General features: G+C 34.8%; 1 protein-coding gene across 8 annotated transcripts in view; it reads right to left on the bottom strand.

Moving 5' to 3' along the window:
• Positions 1 to 16473, bottom strand: part of LOC133740335 (serine/threonine-protein kinase ATM) — a 37444-nt gene that overhangs the window by 18165 nt on the left and 2806 nt on the right. For 7 of the 8 annotated variants that reach the window (XR_009861143.1, XR_009861144.1, XM_062168272.1 and 4 more), the window contains 32 exons: positions 16282 to 16385; positions 16023 to 16121; positions 15347 to 15403; positions 15025 to 15106; positions 14521 to 14595; positions 12921 to 12962; positions 12733 to 12803; positions 12264 to 12318; positions 11653 to 11724; positions 10405 to 10551; positions 10230 to 10319; positions 9958 to 10145; positions 8704 to 9274; positions 8522 to 8593; positions 8147 to 8311; positions 7910 to 8026; positions 6486 to 6613; positions 5844 to 6000; positions 5459 to 5505; positions 5301 to 5364; positions 5116 to 5190; positions 4795 to 4914; positions 4372 to 4557; positions 3546 to 3667; positions 3388 to 3457; positions 3123 to 3250; positions 1702 to 1843; positions 1448 to 1588; positions 1250 to 1348; positions 1060 to 1106; positions 506 to 698; positions 178 to 399 (listed from right to left, as the gene is read on the bottom strand). Coding sequence is in view for 6 of the 8 variants with exons in the window: in XM_062168272.1 (XP_062024256.1) it covers positions 178 to 399; positions 506 to 698; positions 1060 to 1106; positions 1250 to 1348; positions 1448 to 1588; positions 1702 to 1843; positions 3123 to 3250; positions 3388 to 3457; positions 3546 to 3667; positions 4372 to 4557; positions 4795 to 4914; positions 5116 to 5190; positions 5301 to 5364; positions 5459 to 5505; positions 5844 to 6000; positions 6486 to 6613; positions 7910 to 8026; positions 8147 to 8311; positions 8522 to 8593; positions 8704 to 9274; positions 9958 to 10145; positions 10230 to 10319; positions 10405 to 10551; positions 11653 to 11724; positions 12264 to 12318; positions 12733 to 12803; positions 12921 to 12962; positions 14521 to 14595; positions 15025 to 15106; positions 15347 to 15403; positions 16023 to 16121; positions 16282 to 16385 (3948 nt within the window). In the remaining 2 variants the exon portion in view is untranslated. The remainder of the gene's footprint in view (positions 1 to 177; positions 400 to 505; positions 699 to 1059; positions 1107 to 1249; positions 1349 to 1447; positions 1589 to 1701; positions 1844 to 3122; positions 3251 to 3387; positions 3458 to 3545; positions 3668 to 4371; positions 4558 to 4794; positions 4915 to 5115; positions 5191 to 5300; positions 5365 to 5458; positions 5506 to 5843; positions 6001 to 6485; positions 6614 to 7909; positions 8027 to 8146; positions 8312 to 8521; positions 8594 to 8703; positions 9275 to 9957; positions 10146 to 10229; positions 10320 to 10404; positions 10552 to 11652; positions 11725 to 12263; positions 12319 to 12732; positions 12804 to 12920; positions 12963 to 14520; positions 14596 to 15024; positions 15107 to 15346; positions 15404 to 16022; positions 16122 to 16281; positions 16386 to 16473) is intronic. The other variant, XM_062168273.1, reaches the window with a different exon arrangement.

Below are 16473 nucleotides of genomic sequence, written 5' to 3'. Positions count from 1 at the left end.
TTGCCTATTATCCTGTGAATGAAAAGAACCTTGTGTAAGAAATCGTACAACCAATTTAGGCAACCACATATCAAATTAATCAAAACAGAGTAACCAGGACAGCAAACTATGGAGCGAAGTCCGATACATTTGGAGAAAGGGAAAAGAAAATAGGGTCTCCAATGACTCCTCGCTCACCCGAAGTGCTTGAGATGTCATATCTACAATTTTAACAGAATCATCCATCAGGTACTTCTTCAGAAGTTTCAGAAGTGCGACCAGAAGTTCTTCAGACAATCCAGTATCAATTGGAAATGTGCCCTCTGTAGAAAAGCCTTGATTGACAGGTTGGCACACATGGATGTTACTTGAGTTTCCTGGCAGATGGAAAACAACACAATGTGGATCCCCAATACCAACCTGCATTTTTCAAATAAAAAATAAAATGATAAAACAAAAACATTGCAGACCTCAGTGAGCAAAATAAGAATAGAATAATTGCAATGCAAATGTATAGCAGAAGTACCCTAGATATGAAATCAGAGACCAAAACTCTAATGCTATTTGCATCTTCTGAGCCACACATGCGAACCATAGTCCAGACAGCAGTCATAATTTCATCGTCACAATGCCAATATCTATCTTCCACCCGATCTGCTGCATTCTTTTCAATTTGAAATGTTTCACCCAAAAGTAGCTTCTTGTGCAATGCTTGGAGACTGCAAGAGCATATTAGTAGAGAGAATCTCATTATCAACTTAGAGAAACTGAAGGGAAAGTTTAAATTATAATCCTAACAAAAAAGAAAAACTAGACCAGTTCAAAGCTGTAAATGTTCTTACTCTGTGACAACCCACCACCCCCCCCCCCCCCCCCCAAAAAAAAAGGGCAAAAAAAATAAAATAGAATAGAATAGAATAAAAAAATATATTAAGCATCATACAAAAACTTGTATTTTTTATGAAAAGTTGCAATTTAATTCAAAAACTGACAATACCAATGTCTTAGCTTCAAGTTTGATGAACTTGACAACACCACACTGATAAAAAAAATAAAAATAAAAATAAAAAGGGAAACCACCTCCAGAGAAGTAATCTTGGTGGAAGGTGACCAGATCTCCTAACAAACTGAAAAAGGAGCACAGTATATGATCAGATCAGTCAGAAAATTATAGATGTCATTCGAATGCGATTAGAAGGTATAATTGACATGTTAGGGTGTTAAGCAATCTTTGTTTACATATTTTAATAACAAATTCAAACAAATGTACCTTCAGCAGATGATCTCTGGGAGAGTAAGCTCGGCATAAATCCTGATGGAACTTTCTAATCTCATCAAAGATATCTATTTCAGGGAATGGTTCCAATTCCTACGGCGAAGAAAATACAAAAATCAAAGGGTATTCCATCAAATCCAGGACTATTTTACAAGAGCTAAAAGTCCATTGCAGGGAAGTCAGAAAGGCTACTCTGATGTAATCATAAAGGGATGGATCAGAATGCACAGTTAGCTGAAAGAGCAATGATAAAACTTGAGATGATCCGCAGCCAAATTGTTCTCCCTTAGTTTCAGACGGAATGCAACATGCCACCAACTTCGACACTAAAAACTGCATCGAGACACCTGAGTTTAGAGGCCTTCTTTTCTTTTACTCGAGGAATGGGAGGTGATGACGCAGAATAAGAAATAGTAATAAAAAGTTAACAAACGAACCCAACCCACCTGAAGTTGCTCACCCAGAACACTGATAATTTCTCTGGATGGATTACTTTTAAAAGTTTTCAGAAGCACAGATATGACACAACAGCATTGATCTTGTAAATCAAGGTAACCAATAAACTGCCCGATCAGATTGAAAAGATAGCTGCATGAAACATCAAATAATAGAAAAATTTTAAGAGTAATGATCTCTTGAGACATCAAATAATAGAAAAATATATATTTTAAGGGCACGTCAAAAAAATATTCCACTTCTCAACATTTCACTAAATCTTTTTCTGTTAAATAACAAGTAATTTACTTTTTAGTTACAAAGGAGAAAGAGAACAACGATTATATAGAAAACACCATTTCCTTCCTCTTTCATTCCCCAACCATATCTACAACTGTTGCTTTCCTTTGTGTGTTTTTTTTTCTTTTTTATATAAAATATAAATTCAAAAGGGTAAAATTCACATATGGTACCTGAATAATCACCAAATGCACTTTCTATACCTACAAATTTTTTTAGGGAGTCTAGTGATACCTATACTATCCCTCCGTTAATTCTTTTAGTAGTTCAGCCTATTATTCTGTTAAATATGCCTACATGGAGGCCATGTGGCACTCGTGTGAGAAACATGAAGAATAAAATACTGTTTTCGTTCATATTTGGAATTCTAATATTTAATGTATTGTCCATTTATAATTCTTTTCTTCACTGTTTGCGGGATTCTCGGGAATAATTTCAGTAATTTTTTTTTGTGTTTGGTTCTTTTTCATGGAAATGTTAATATATACCAATTTGGGTCAACGGATGGGATTTTTTTTTTTTTTTGAACAATTAATAGGATTAATCAATGAAGGCGGTAGCTAAATCTAGATATTCACCGAACTTCAATCCTAGCTCTTTCTTTTTACAACCTAGTTTAATTTATTTAGAAAAAAAATTGTAAAAAAAAAAAAGAAACGAAAAAGGTGTTTTACAATTTTAATCCTATTTTCATGGAATAATTGATGGAAGTACCACCACACTCCCTAAAAATTTGTAGGTATCAAAAAGTGCATTTTGTGATAATTTGGGTACCATATGAGGATTTTACCCATTTCAAACTGGAAAATGGGATTGCAATACTGACTATCCCTTTTTATTGTTTACTAATATACATGAACACAGTTACAATATGAATATAATGAGGAAATTAATCTATTCTAAAAAAATAAAAAAAATAGTCCAGTGGTTACACTTAGGGCACTATTATTGCAGGAACTGAAATTTATTGTTCCACAGGTTTTTTCAGAACAGAAATAACAATTAGCTATAGGCTTTGCACTCATTAATATTATGCTAATTTAGGCACGTACTCACATCACTGCCAAATTAATAGAGGCTCATAACAATTGCATGAGCACACATTGTTCCAATTAGTTAGTGAGACACTTACTTGGAAGTGCTCGCCATAGCAGCTCTATGCCCAAGAACATCTATCAGCACCTCGATTCCAGCTAGTCTGTGACATGTATGCCTATGATGGGTTGCTGCTGCAATTCTATAATGCAGCTCCACTATAAACTGCATAACCAAAATATCAGTTCTTTAACAGATTGCATTAAACATGCCAACTGAACAACAGTGAAGATAAAGGGATACGATAGACTACTGTTTTGGCCTTTTCAGTAAATTGCTATATTTAAAAATAGCATTGTTACCATGAAAACCCTATCTGGGCGAAAAATGTTGATCTTGTCAACAACACACACACTTGTAGCATAATCCTCCCTATAGACATCAACAAGAAAACATATTATGTTAGAATACAATGAGAAGTAAGCAGGACATTTAAAAGAAAGATAAGAAAATAACCCACATCTCCAAAAATCCATCAACAATTGTCTGAATTCCACGTGCAATCGTATCCCGAGAAAAGAATGGAACTGTAGGGTTTGGTGCGGATGATGCAAGAGACAGAATGTGGCTGACAATAGATACCTATAAATTTACAGGTAAGGCAAAATGTCAATAAAAATCTTAAAGCAATCCACTTAATTCTGATGAACATAAACTATGACATATGTGGTGCGTGTCTGAAAACTAGAGCATGCAACTCAAACCCTTATTGGGCATTGTGTATAGAACCATGGGATTTATGTATATCAAAGTACGTGCTCAGAAACCAATGCAGGATTTTGTACCTAAGCATGCTCACTCAGATATGGCCAAACAGAACTAAACATACAGGTAAATTATAATCTGCTTGGGTCATATGATGTCAACATGGGCATGACACGTGGATGCGTTCCAAGCTTTAATGCATTTGCAAGTTGAGCATTTAATGAGAAACATTTGGGAATCAATAGAAATATGCTTATTTTTATATGCTGAAATGCAAACTTTAGAATACTCGAAATTGGACTTTACATTCTCAGTAAGATCTAATTGCCCATGAATCATAAATTAAATCGGAACAAGCAAGACTGCACATCAATGCTAATCAACGCAGGGTGCAAGAGGATAATCAGCATTGTCATCATGGAAACATGCTAGAGATAGCTACCATGCCCTCAATTACCAAAATACATTGTAGGTATGGAGGTACTGAGTTCTAAAAAACAAGTAGAAAAGTAAAATATTTGTCATGAACTGCAATCAAACTTCAGACCTAGATAAATGAATCTAAAGAATAAGTAGCAAACCATATGCTTCTTGATGAGTTTGTCCCGTTCATTCTCAGATATCTGAGCAAGATGCAAAATAGAATTCTGAAGCACATCTGCTCCCTTTTCCCACCCAGATCTCTTACTACAATGCAATCCCATACAAACAGAGAAGATCTGCACGAAGTGATTTTTCACCAGAACTGCTGGAGGTTGACAAGCAATCTGGAAATAAAAAAACAATGTGAGATAAACAACAAACTTCTTTATCCAATATACAAAACCAAGAGTTGACAACAACGATAAAATATACAATAAATCCGATGTTGAACAGGAAAATAATCACATATCATAATTGATTCCCCAACAACAGATAAATTCTAGAAACAATTATTTAAGGATTGAAATTAACTGGTTGCCCAACAAATTAGAGTAACAAAGAAAGAGTTCAAGATAATTTACTCTAGCAACCCAGCTGAGACTGGAGCTATCCCCATGCAAAACTAGAGCCGGGAGAAGCCAATGGCAGCAATACTGCATGAAGTAACTAGGTTCGGAATCAGATACAAATAATTGCCGTATCTGCAAAGAAATAAAAAAATTCAACTCATCAAAAATTTTATAGTAATATATGTCCAATACAAGATTCCATGTATCAATTGCATGTTTTTTAGCAACACCCTATATTTTTTTTCTGAAGGATAAAGGAAGCTACAATGCCTTAAGGTCGTTGACAGATTTCAACCATATAGAAAATTATAACTGGACAAATGAGCAGATTACCTCCACAAGTGCAGCAAGGCTTACACCACAAGCAACCCAACTAAAGAGAATTGATCCTAAAAGCTCCTCCAAGTACTGCAAAAGAAATTTGGGGACCTCAAATTTTATGTATTATTTTTATTTAGTCAAGTACAATAAAACTAAGTACCATAGGCTAATAAAATAAGGAGAACTAAATGTACTACCTTAAACCTGCTTGCATAGCGCAGCTGCCTTGAGAGATTGTCGAGTATTACAAAGATCAATTCCCTGAAAACGAGGGGAAAAAAATTGATAATGTTATTGTATCACACTAGCTTACTATGACTCCTCGAATTCTGCAAGACAATGCAGAATATTGTACCTCTGACAAGGATCAATAGCAGCAACCACGCATATCATGAATACAGCCTGCATGTATCACATAGATCTCAAATTCAATACAAATCCACACCAGACAGCTTCTTTCAATGCAACAAATGTAACAAATTTAATCCACTTGTACATAAATTGTAAAAGAGCAATAACATGAGTAGAACAATTCTGACTACTATGCTCTGCTTCCAGCTGAATATTGATTGAAACTAGTTCTAAATATTCTTATTTTTCATATTAACTTCCTTCACACCATTCAATTAAATTTAACCAAAAGAAAAAATAAGTCTTCATTCTTCTGAAAAAAAAATAGAAAATAAAAAAACAGTATGTATTGAAAACCGCCGCCTGAATAAGAAAAGCAACATATATACCTCCAACTCTATTTTCTCACTTTGCAGAGCAAGATGCATGAGAGTAATAATGACAGTTTCCATCGTGGGCTGAGGCTGTGGACCACTAGCTAAGACCTCACTTGCAGTAACAAGTTTTTCTTTTGAGGATACCACCAACATCACACCGAAGTTGGAACTAGAAAAACAACCAAAAGCATAGATATATATGAGCAAAACAGACCAGAGTCTGGTATTTTATTAACACTTACACACTAAAGAAGAAATACTAGCGAATTGACACACTAAAAATAAAGCATTTAAGGGGAAGCATATGTAGATCATCGTGTTGGGAGTCTAGGACCAAATATATCGACACAATAAAAATACGAAAAAGAACAAGAACCAGCACAATAATAAAATAAAAGTAACTGTTGTAATAAGCTTATAAATAATATTTGAGTTATAAGCCGTGAAAGAAATGTCGGCACTAAAACAGGCTTAGTTTATTTTGGCCATCCAAACTTACAACTTGGGAGAAAAATAAGAAACAAATACATAAATAAACCACACATAACATAAATAAGGAATTGAGACAGGCAAGATTTACTACGAAGAATTAAAATAAGCTCTACAAATAAGTATTGTCAACAATATATAAAACTAATTTCTGTTGAAACCCACCATATATCGTTGAATAATTCCTCGTGTCCATCCCACGTTTGGAAAAGAACACCAATCCTTCTAGCCAGGGAGAACCGAACTCGATAATCAGGATCTCGAAGCATAGTCAACAACCTTTCAATCAGTGTCTGATAAATAGTTCGACCACAGCAACCAATCAACAGGCAAACAGAAGGGAAGATGATTAGCCATTTGTTCCTCAAACAACAAAAACAAACTATTTATACTCTTGGATACCCTAAATCTGGAAATTACAGCATAACAGTAATAAATTTATAAACAAAAATTATTACAAGAAAAAGAAGCCAGTCCATGGACACTATACCAAGAAGCCATAGAATTATTTGCATGTCTGTTTGTGAAAACCAATTAAACCAAACGGTAGAACCCCTTTCCATCATGTTTTGGACCCTCAAGCAGATTTTTAAACAGAAGACTTCAAAAATCCTAAGATACATAAAAGCATGAGAAGCCATCATCTGAGAGTGCATTTTGCTCCCTATTTTTTTCATCACGAATATTTCAGCAAGTTATAATTTCTTTCCCAATCAGATATCATATTTGCTTTCAAGACAAATGAAAGTCTATGAACCAAGGAAAACAAAGTACAGCGTGGACAACAGATGCATGACTAAAAGGTCAGTACTAAAATTAAATTTATTATTTTGGGCAAACTAGCATCTAAATGCAAACTTATATTTGTCCTTTCGAACTAAATGGTTCACTACCATATTCTTCTTCTAATTTGTCGCAATATGAGTTGCCGTTATATTTTCCACCAAAAGAATCTGTTAAGTGGTGAATGGCTAATGTGGGCTCTAACATCTTGCTGATGTCACCGCCATGTGGAAAAAATTAATTCTAATATCAAAAAAATTAGCCAAGTAAAAATTCTCTTTAAAACAATTTAAATAATGATCTGTACCCGTATTTACCTACTACTGGACATTTTAGTATTGGGGAAAACAAAACAAAAGCTTTAGATCTAAGAATATAATAGTAAACTTTCAAGCCTTCAGACTTGTCCTTGGAAACCAAAAGTTCCACTCCATGTTTTATTCTTGTATATTAATGAATAGTTTTATTTCGTCTACTTATTTTATATAATATTTTGTCCAGCATGGCCCCACATCAACCACATCAGCTCTTGACAGATGATTTGAGGGAAAACTTTACAGCTCGTATTGCGAAAAATTGAAAATTATAGGGTATTGAACTGTCTAAATTGGAAGGATAGTTATAAGTTTACCCTATTATTTGATTACTAATATTGGTGTCCACAATTGCATTCTCATTCACAAGAGCTCTAGGCTTGCAACCTTCAGAGTTTTCTCTATTTGCTTTCTCATGTCAATGTTTCTCCTTCTCATGCCCTAGAATTTAATCATTAAAAGCAGTATCATTTCTGATTGCAAAGTAATCACCTGACCAATTTGAGGACTGAGTAAAACAAGATTGCATATGCAATCGATGAGCTTAACACGTCCAAACCAGTCAAGAAGATCACATTCAGCAACCGCATCTCGAAGATGCATCAAGCTCTGAAATAAAAGATAGAATCTTCAGTTAAAGAGTACAATTTACTCTTGCAACAGCCATGAACTAGAAGGATATCACAAACCATCAATTTTATTATCGAATTGAACAAGTATGGAAAGTACCTGCTCAGGTCCCCTTTCACCTAAAGAGTCAGTGAAACCTTTATCTTTCCAGTTAGTGTCCAAGGATGATAGTGTCCCCAGCAAACCATGGATAGCAGATAATACCTTACCACAATCAAGCTTAAGACTCACTTGTATCTTAATCATTTTAGTCATTAAACCGACCTGCAAAAAGGCAAGTACCTATATATGATCCAACACTATTTGACACCAAAACTTTAAGTCGCTTGCATCTTATATGTTATGTATATGTATGTATGTACGTACGTACGTACGTACGTATGTATGTATGTATGTATGTGTGTCTATCTCTGTGTGTGTGTGTGACCATAAATTAAATGAGTTCTTGATAAATCATCCATTTATTCCCCATACCATTTCCTTGAAATTTTCAGCAGAGGACCAGAAGGGATGCTGACAAAGACCAAAAATAATTTTTTCCCTGACCTGAATTGAAATAAATAAGAACAAAAAAACAAACGACACAATTATTGGAAGCATAAATTGCAGAAAACCTACTGAGAAAATCAAGCATATGTGAACAATGTGCGCTTTACCATTTGATCCCTTTCTTTTGACAGGAGCTTAAACAGGACATCCCAAGTTGTGTGTAAAACTGAGAAAAAATTAGAAATAAGCGATATCATGCCCAGCTTCCATTTCTCTACAGAAGAGAATACACCACTGGCAGTTTTGCCACCATCAGATAATGTATCCATATCTCTGGTATCCTCGTTAACATCCAACTCCATGTCCACAATCCTACTTTTATTGCTATCAGCAGGGAAAGAATATTGTTTTAGCGTATCACATGCAGTTGAACGTTCTCCTGCACCACTGGAATACTCTTCATACACATTAGACATCGCTTTTAAGAGCCTCTCCATCACTTGCATTATGGCACCATATAGTTCAGCATCGACATGATTTTGATCGTGCTGTCGACTAAAGATAGGGGAATGAGCAAAACTTCTAAAGGAAGCAACAATAGAGCTTGCTCCATTAGATAGGAGATCAGAACTGAGAGCTAGACAATCATTTCCCTGGGTGACAGTAACAGCACAATCCAGCAATTCTAACAGGTATCGACCCAATTTTGAGACGAATGATGAAACTTCCTCTCTTTGCCTGATATAGATCACATAATGTAAAGTATAAACAAATCAGCACATGTAAAGCATCAAAAGTGGCTCACAAAATGAATTTAAGGTCAGATGTTAAACATCCATATATGTTGAAGTTCAGAACCACAATGCGAAATTGTTTCAACTTTCAACTGCAAATTTCTACAGCATGTCATAAGAAACAAGAAAAATATCAAAATTAATATGTCAACAAACAGAGTATGATACAAACTTTTGAACATAAGAACTCTACAGCAGAGAAGTATACGGTGCCTATGTGACCCACAAGTGGAACATTGACTCCAAAGATAAAAGTATCAAGGATACATGAAACTTATACAAATTAAAAACAGGCATCAAACTGCCAGGATGACTGCCAGCTGAAAAGGTAACATGATAATATAAGAAATAATATGCATGTCAAATCAACCAAAGGAAGTACTCCAAAACCAAGACCAAATTAGATATCTCCAGAACTAAGAATATATTTAATACTAATAACTGATAAAATAGAGACCACTAAATGGTATTTCAAAAATAAATGGAGGATATACATAATTACATATATACATATAATGTATGCTGTAGCGCTTCCACCCGGTACTATTTTCATTTAAATTTGATAATATTCATCTCACTCCTCCCTCTTTAACAAAACAAAGAAATAACTAAAAAGATGAGACAAACCTTGTCAAGACTGAACCATAGATGATGTTTGACAATATAGCACATTTAAAGAATATATCTGACAAAGATCTCCTTCTCATCTCCTTCTCCACTAGAGCTCCAAGAATTAGAGTCTCCATCTCAGAAAGCAGTGGTTCTCTTAATTGCCTGGGAAGCCGTAGATTTGGATAGTGTTGGGATGGGAAAACCTAAAGACAAACTTAATGTGTAAGACTCAGATAACTAATCTAACCCCAGTATATTAGATGCCTAAAAAGCTAACACGCTAGTACCTCAACGCTCGGACCTGGACCAATATCAGCAAGAACCTCCACAGTGCAGTCGAATAGTCCATGCAGACAATTGTGCTCAGGTTTTTCTGTCTACAATAATGGAACTTTTTATAAGAAACATGAATTTTTATCCAGAGAAAAATGAAGGGTACAAACATAATGAATTTACACATACCTTATTTACAGCATCAGTAGCATCTAGAGAAATGTAAGATTGGATTAGTCCAGTGTGGCATTGTGTAAAAGGAACACAACCAGCACAAAGAGCATTAACAGCTGCAGGCAATAATAACACCAACTGCTCGTTATGTATGGAACTCTCCTGCATAAGAAAGAACATTTTGTAAACATATGACTACTAGTTTATTTCACGAGAAAAGAACCTTCGTAAAGTTTAATTAAACAATAAAAAAATAGTGTATGAGAAATCCAGGGTGAAACAACAAGCAACAACAAAACAACCACACCACCACAGCTAGGAAGTCAGCAAAACTTTTGAGGAAAATTCTCCCAAAACAACACAACCAAAATCAAAATCGATCCAAAAATTCTTCCATCCGAACCCATCGATAATTCACACAAACTCTGATCCAAAAGTTTGCTAACAGATAATTCACACCTTAAAGTTTGGCTTTTCCACTCTTTCCTCTAAGCCTTGAACTGAATGCTCAAGTACCCCTAAGGAATAACCCAGCACACAGTACCTTCCTTTAATCAAACTTCCACTTTGATTGTAAGAACTAAGGACAACACAAAAATACATGACCCACCTTCTCTTTTGGATCGGGTCACAAGTATTGACCCCCTACAAGCCATCAACCAAGCCATATATAAGACTAATAGCTAAGAGGTTTATCATGTAGGAGAGTGGAAGTTTTGATACCCATAAGATGATCCATGGAAGCACATGTAAATTACATTAAACTCAGGGTTCAGTGCATCATATGCGTTGAAAAGCCGCAAGTTAGTTTTGATTTGTTTAAAAAATAAGTCCAGGAGGACTTGGCCCTAGATGTGTACCCCAAAAAGGACATTTTTCATTTTGATCAACTTAAGACAGCAGTTTATATCGTTTCAGAAAAAAACAAATATCGGGGGAAAAAAAACAGACATACAGAATACAGTTGGTCATGAAGGATCTAATGACACTAGTATCACTATATCACACGTCTACTATTGACAGAAAATGAAACTTCACTTGGGGAGGAACGAGAGCTTCATCTATTAAGCTTTGTCTTTCAATTAGGGTTTAGTTGTCATGTACTTTGAAACAATAATATCCCCATTACTGGAAAATGTAGGAGTTACTTCATTCTGGTCATATGTTAGATGTGGTCTGCAATGGGTGAAAAATTGGTTGTGAAAAGTAAGAACAAACAAAGAATATGTAGTATTCCATTTCAAGTTATTGAAGCCAACATACCATCTCCTTGAGTTGACCCAAAACTGCTCTCAGGAGGTTTTTTCTCAGGTGTAAAATGTCTCGAACATCACCCTGCACACACATGAAAGAAAATGTAACACATTCCACAAGTTGCCTCAGTCTCTGAATTCAAGCTTTGTAAATTATGGACCGTTATGAGCAATAATCAACTCAATGTCCAATCACAAGAAACATCAACCTAGAATCAACTTTTCAACCACTTATAAATGTCTAAGCAGACGCAGATACCCATAATTACATGAAACATAAGATATGTTTGAGCTACTATTAAATAAGTGCGTCACAAGGGAGCTTGTTTTTAAGCTTTTACCGTTCATCAAGTAATTGGAATAATATTAAATCTTACGATCCTTGTTCAGACATTCACTTATCTGATAAAGACAAATCATAAGGCTTTTGAACTGAATGAAATTAAAAATAAAAAAACAAAAACAAAAAATGTTGCATTTTTAAAAGGTAGAACTAGAATAAATTATCAAACAAATGCTATAAGAGTTGACAAACAAGGAGGCAGTGGAACAAAAGAATATTTAGGAGATGAATGCAACTAAACAGGAAGTCAGAAAATAATATCAAATGCTACAACTCACACTTACTTGCGAACCTTTCCTTGAAAAGTAACAGGATATAAAGTACAACAAAGACCTGAAATGAAATCATAATCACGAAATTAGAGAACTGCACATCACAGGAACAGTATCATAAGTATGTCACTCAAATAGCCCAAGCGATTATGAAGAGCTAGCGTTTGCATTTAATGTTAATAGTTTAGTAATGCAAAAGAAATAAGCCATTATAAAGGGCCATTACTTCATTTAACAAATTCTATAAATGTTTACAGCACATTCCTTCATAAGAAGAGTAAGAAATGACTGGCAAATTCTATGAGGACTATTCTTAATACTGCAGTGAAGTTCGCTTAGTTAAAAAGATTTCCTTATAGTGGAGCATAAAGAAAAGATTACAGGGTACATGTAAAGCTTGGTATATAATAACAAGATACTTGTAGAATTATATGTAGTAATTTATTGCCAGGCAAATATTCAAATATGCACTTACACTGATGGCATTTGTTTGAATATCCTAAGGTCCCATACATCCTGAGGTACGACACATGTATGTACAAGATCCTGAGAAAATAAATTGTGATATAAGAATATTTGTAAAATAAAATATTGAAAATGTCACTACACGATTGCATGAAAATATTACAAAATAGTCTTATAAGATACTACAGTCATACTCACACTTGAAATTATGTTTCCCAGGAGCACCAGAGCTGCATCTACCTGCATAAGGCATAAAAATGAATCAAAAACAGAATTCTTGACGAGAACTCTGAATCTTCAACAAGTTGGCTGTTGAGAACTCTGAAATAGACAAAAACTTCCAAATTCTTCAAGAAACTATAAACCCCTTATTAAATTTACTTATATAGTAATACTAATGTTGTTATTGTCTTCAAGTAGCTCAATAAAGGCTCAAATTCATAACAACAGTAAGCCATGGTGATGCAGGACCAATAGACAAAAGAATTGTAGAACTAGGGTTTGTTTGAATACTCTAGGATTTGATTGCATCAATTGTATGGAAGAAAAGAGATTTAGAATAAGAAAATTAAGAAAAAAGAGATAGAATTACTAGCATCACACCAGTAGGGTTTCTAGGCATCACACTTGGAGGTTTTAGGCATCACATCTAAGGTTAGGTTGCATCACACAAACCTGGAGAGAAGGAAAAAGCTTTCAATTTTTATTAATTCAAATCTGAAAATAAAAGACTACAAAGGCCTCTATATATAGGGAGGCTAAGATAATTCTAAAATAACTAGGAATATCCCTATTCTTAAAAGAATCCTAAAGAAATAATCCTAATAAAAATAAGAATCCTAATAATAAAAGCCTAGATTTATTTGAACTACTTTCCAAATTCTGACTTAAAATATTCTGCCCGTATTCTTCATCACAGGGTATATAAAACATTTGAGAATAAAATTACCGTAACAAATGGTTGAAACATCCAGAATTATATAGAAGTCGATTGTAATATATTTTTTGTGAAAACAAACAGCTTTTTATTGACTAAACAAAAGCACAACACAAAGAAGCGGAAAAGAAGTCTGCAAAAGAAGAGAGACAGTTTGAGCAACGGCATAAGATGCTCAACTGTCACTAAAACAGGACAACTAAATTTGCCCAGTAAACTACTCCGGGGATCCCCATGGTTTAGTAAAGGGGAGGGGAGATTTTTTCTTCATCCGGGGTGAACTAAAAAGTGTAATGCTGATTAGTGAGTTCTTAAAAACTTCATACAATGAATGATCGGCAATACCATTTGTGCTTTCAGCAGGTAGGCGACGCGAATCTATGGTTTCTATCAATCGGATACCATACCAATTGCTTGGATGCATTTGAAAGCCTAGAGATGACTTGCAGAAAAACTGCTTTCTAGGTTTGTTTTTCTTGCCAATCTAGAATAATAGATGAAAGAGTATAATCTTTAAACTTCCCAGAAAAGACAACTCTTCTGATGAAGGCAAAAAAAAACCAATATAGAGGCCCAAAGAGTCAAAGCTCTTCCAAACAGTTGAAAAAAAAAAAATACACACACACACACATATAATGGCATAACTCTCTCCCAACAGTTGGAATATATGTACATATAAACACAACAGAACTTCCAACTAGTTAGTTCAGCTTGATTAGGTGGAGTTGGGAGCAGACTATTTTCTTCCAAATTTCTGTTTGTAGATTGTACAATTGATTCAATTCGGGTGAGTCATGTTTCGTTTTTCATATTAATATTAAATCATACATTTGTGTTCCTATAGAAGAAACAAAAACTTACAACTGCAGTTACATTACTGAACAACGGGAAGCCCTGCATAAGGCAGCTCCATACTAATTGCCAACCACAGTCAAACTGCAAAAGTTTGTCAAAAAAAACAAGTTAATACAAATATCAACATAAGGTGACGATATTAATGATAGCAATACGCTACAACTACAGTTGAAGCTATTGATCCTGCATAACAAATGTAACTGGAGACATCGCCTAAACTTAGTCATTTACCAAGTACTTTTCTGACCATATAACAATTAAAAAATTAAAAATAAAATTAAAAACAATTTGATCAAACAAAGTCCAACTGTTTCTTCCTATCAGTTACTACAGTAAGCACCCACAGTTTGGAAAGCACGAATCAAGGGTTCATTCAGTTGGATAAACTCTATACAACACCAAATTCATCGCATCTCAGTTTACAGAACTTTTGCCCATTGTTGAAACTGTAGCATAATATTGTTGTCATATGCCTATATTCAGTCTTAAATTAGAGAGAGAGAGAGAGACCTCATTCAAGGGAGAGGAGCTTGATGGCTTTTTCCGCTTTGGATCTGGAAGCAACAACACAGAAGAGAGTTCCTGCAGGCTCCTGTAGACGCAAGTGAAAATACAAATATAAGATCACATGAAGCAGGGATCAGAAAGGCAGAGGAAGAATTTCGATTTTCCATGTAAATATTATAGTGAAGCAGATACAAGAATATCAAACTTAGAAGATCACCATACAATACTGAATTAGACGAGCTCATATTATTAGACACAAGCTGTCTACATATAAGCCAATTATCATCTGTAGTCAATGTGCCTAATGTAAAGCAGAGCAGCATACCTCAGTGTCCATAGCAAACCATCATAAGCATGCCCCACATTTGCCTCGTTCAAAATTCTGCAATATATTCCGTTCCATCAATACAATAAGATTCTCAGAACTTTAGTTTATGTGCTTACAAGGGCCAGATGTGAAATATTCTACAACATCCTGAAGCAATTTCCAGACAAGTATGCAGAGATGCTTAACTCATAGTATTCTAGTTTTTTAAAAGAAAAACATGTATGGGCTCAAGAAGCACTTGCCTGCTCAAACATGCATCCACACTCAACCCAAAAGTATAATTTGAATTGCATATACACAGAGGCAACAAAGGCACTTTCCCTAGGAAACTTTCATTCTAGAAGCAAGTGGCATAAATCTCTCTTGATCCATCATGATTCAAAGGCCCAGATTCTAATTTTTATTTCCCCAAATACTGTATTTGGTGTAAATGCATACGATGACAAAACAGCATGACGATGCGTACAAGAAGAGAAGGAAGAGAGAGAAGCTACTAAATAAACAATAGTTTGATGAGTTTGATCACAACCAGATTATGACACTCATAACTGACTATAACAAATGTTTTTTTAAAAGATGATGATGATGATAGTAACGATACTATTACTATTACTATTTTCAGATTTTAGAAAATAAAAAATAAAACACTTCAACATAATACGACATGAAGTACCTTTGAAAGCTTGTACATATCCCCTCGAACCAGTACATAAAAAGATCTTTACCAATGCGTGTAAAGTACTTACGAGTAAGACAACAAAATGAAGCATACCTGAATTCATCATCAAACAAACAAGTTAAAAGTGCCATATCAAATGACAAAATATTTACACAGAAAGTGCAGTGTCATCAACAAGTTAGAACCTAACCTATGTGCAAGATATCACACAAGGAATTAGATTCTAAACACAATCAGTATGCATAGAACTTACCATAACCATTTCCCCTTCATGAGAGCCTCTCGTAAATGGGCAGCAACATGCTCTCTCTTGACCCTCTTTTCAGTTGATGGTGCTTTTGTCAAGTTAATACAAGCCTGAAGAGTAAATACAAATTGAGATCAGCCAGCAACCATCTCCAGCCTCAAGAAAGCAAAAGGAATGAAGCAATAGCAAACCTCTCCA

This window comes from Rosa rugosa, chromosome 3 (assembly GCF_958449725.1).
Source record: "Rosa rugosa chromosome 3, drRosRugo1.1, whole genome shotgun sequence".
Taxonomy (NCBI): Eukaryota; Viridiplantae; Streptophyta; class Magnoliopsida; order Rosales; family Rosaceae; genus Rosa; species Rosa rugosa.
This window is presented reverse-complemented; position numbering and strand designations above follow the sequence as displayed.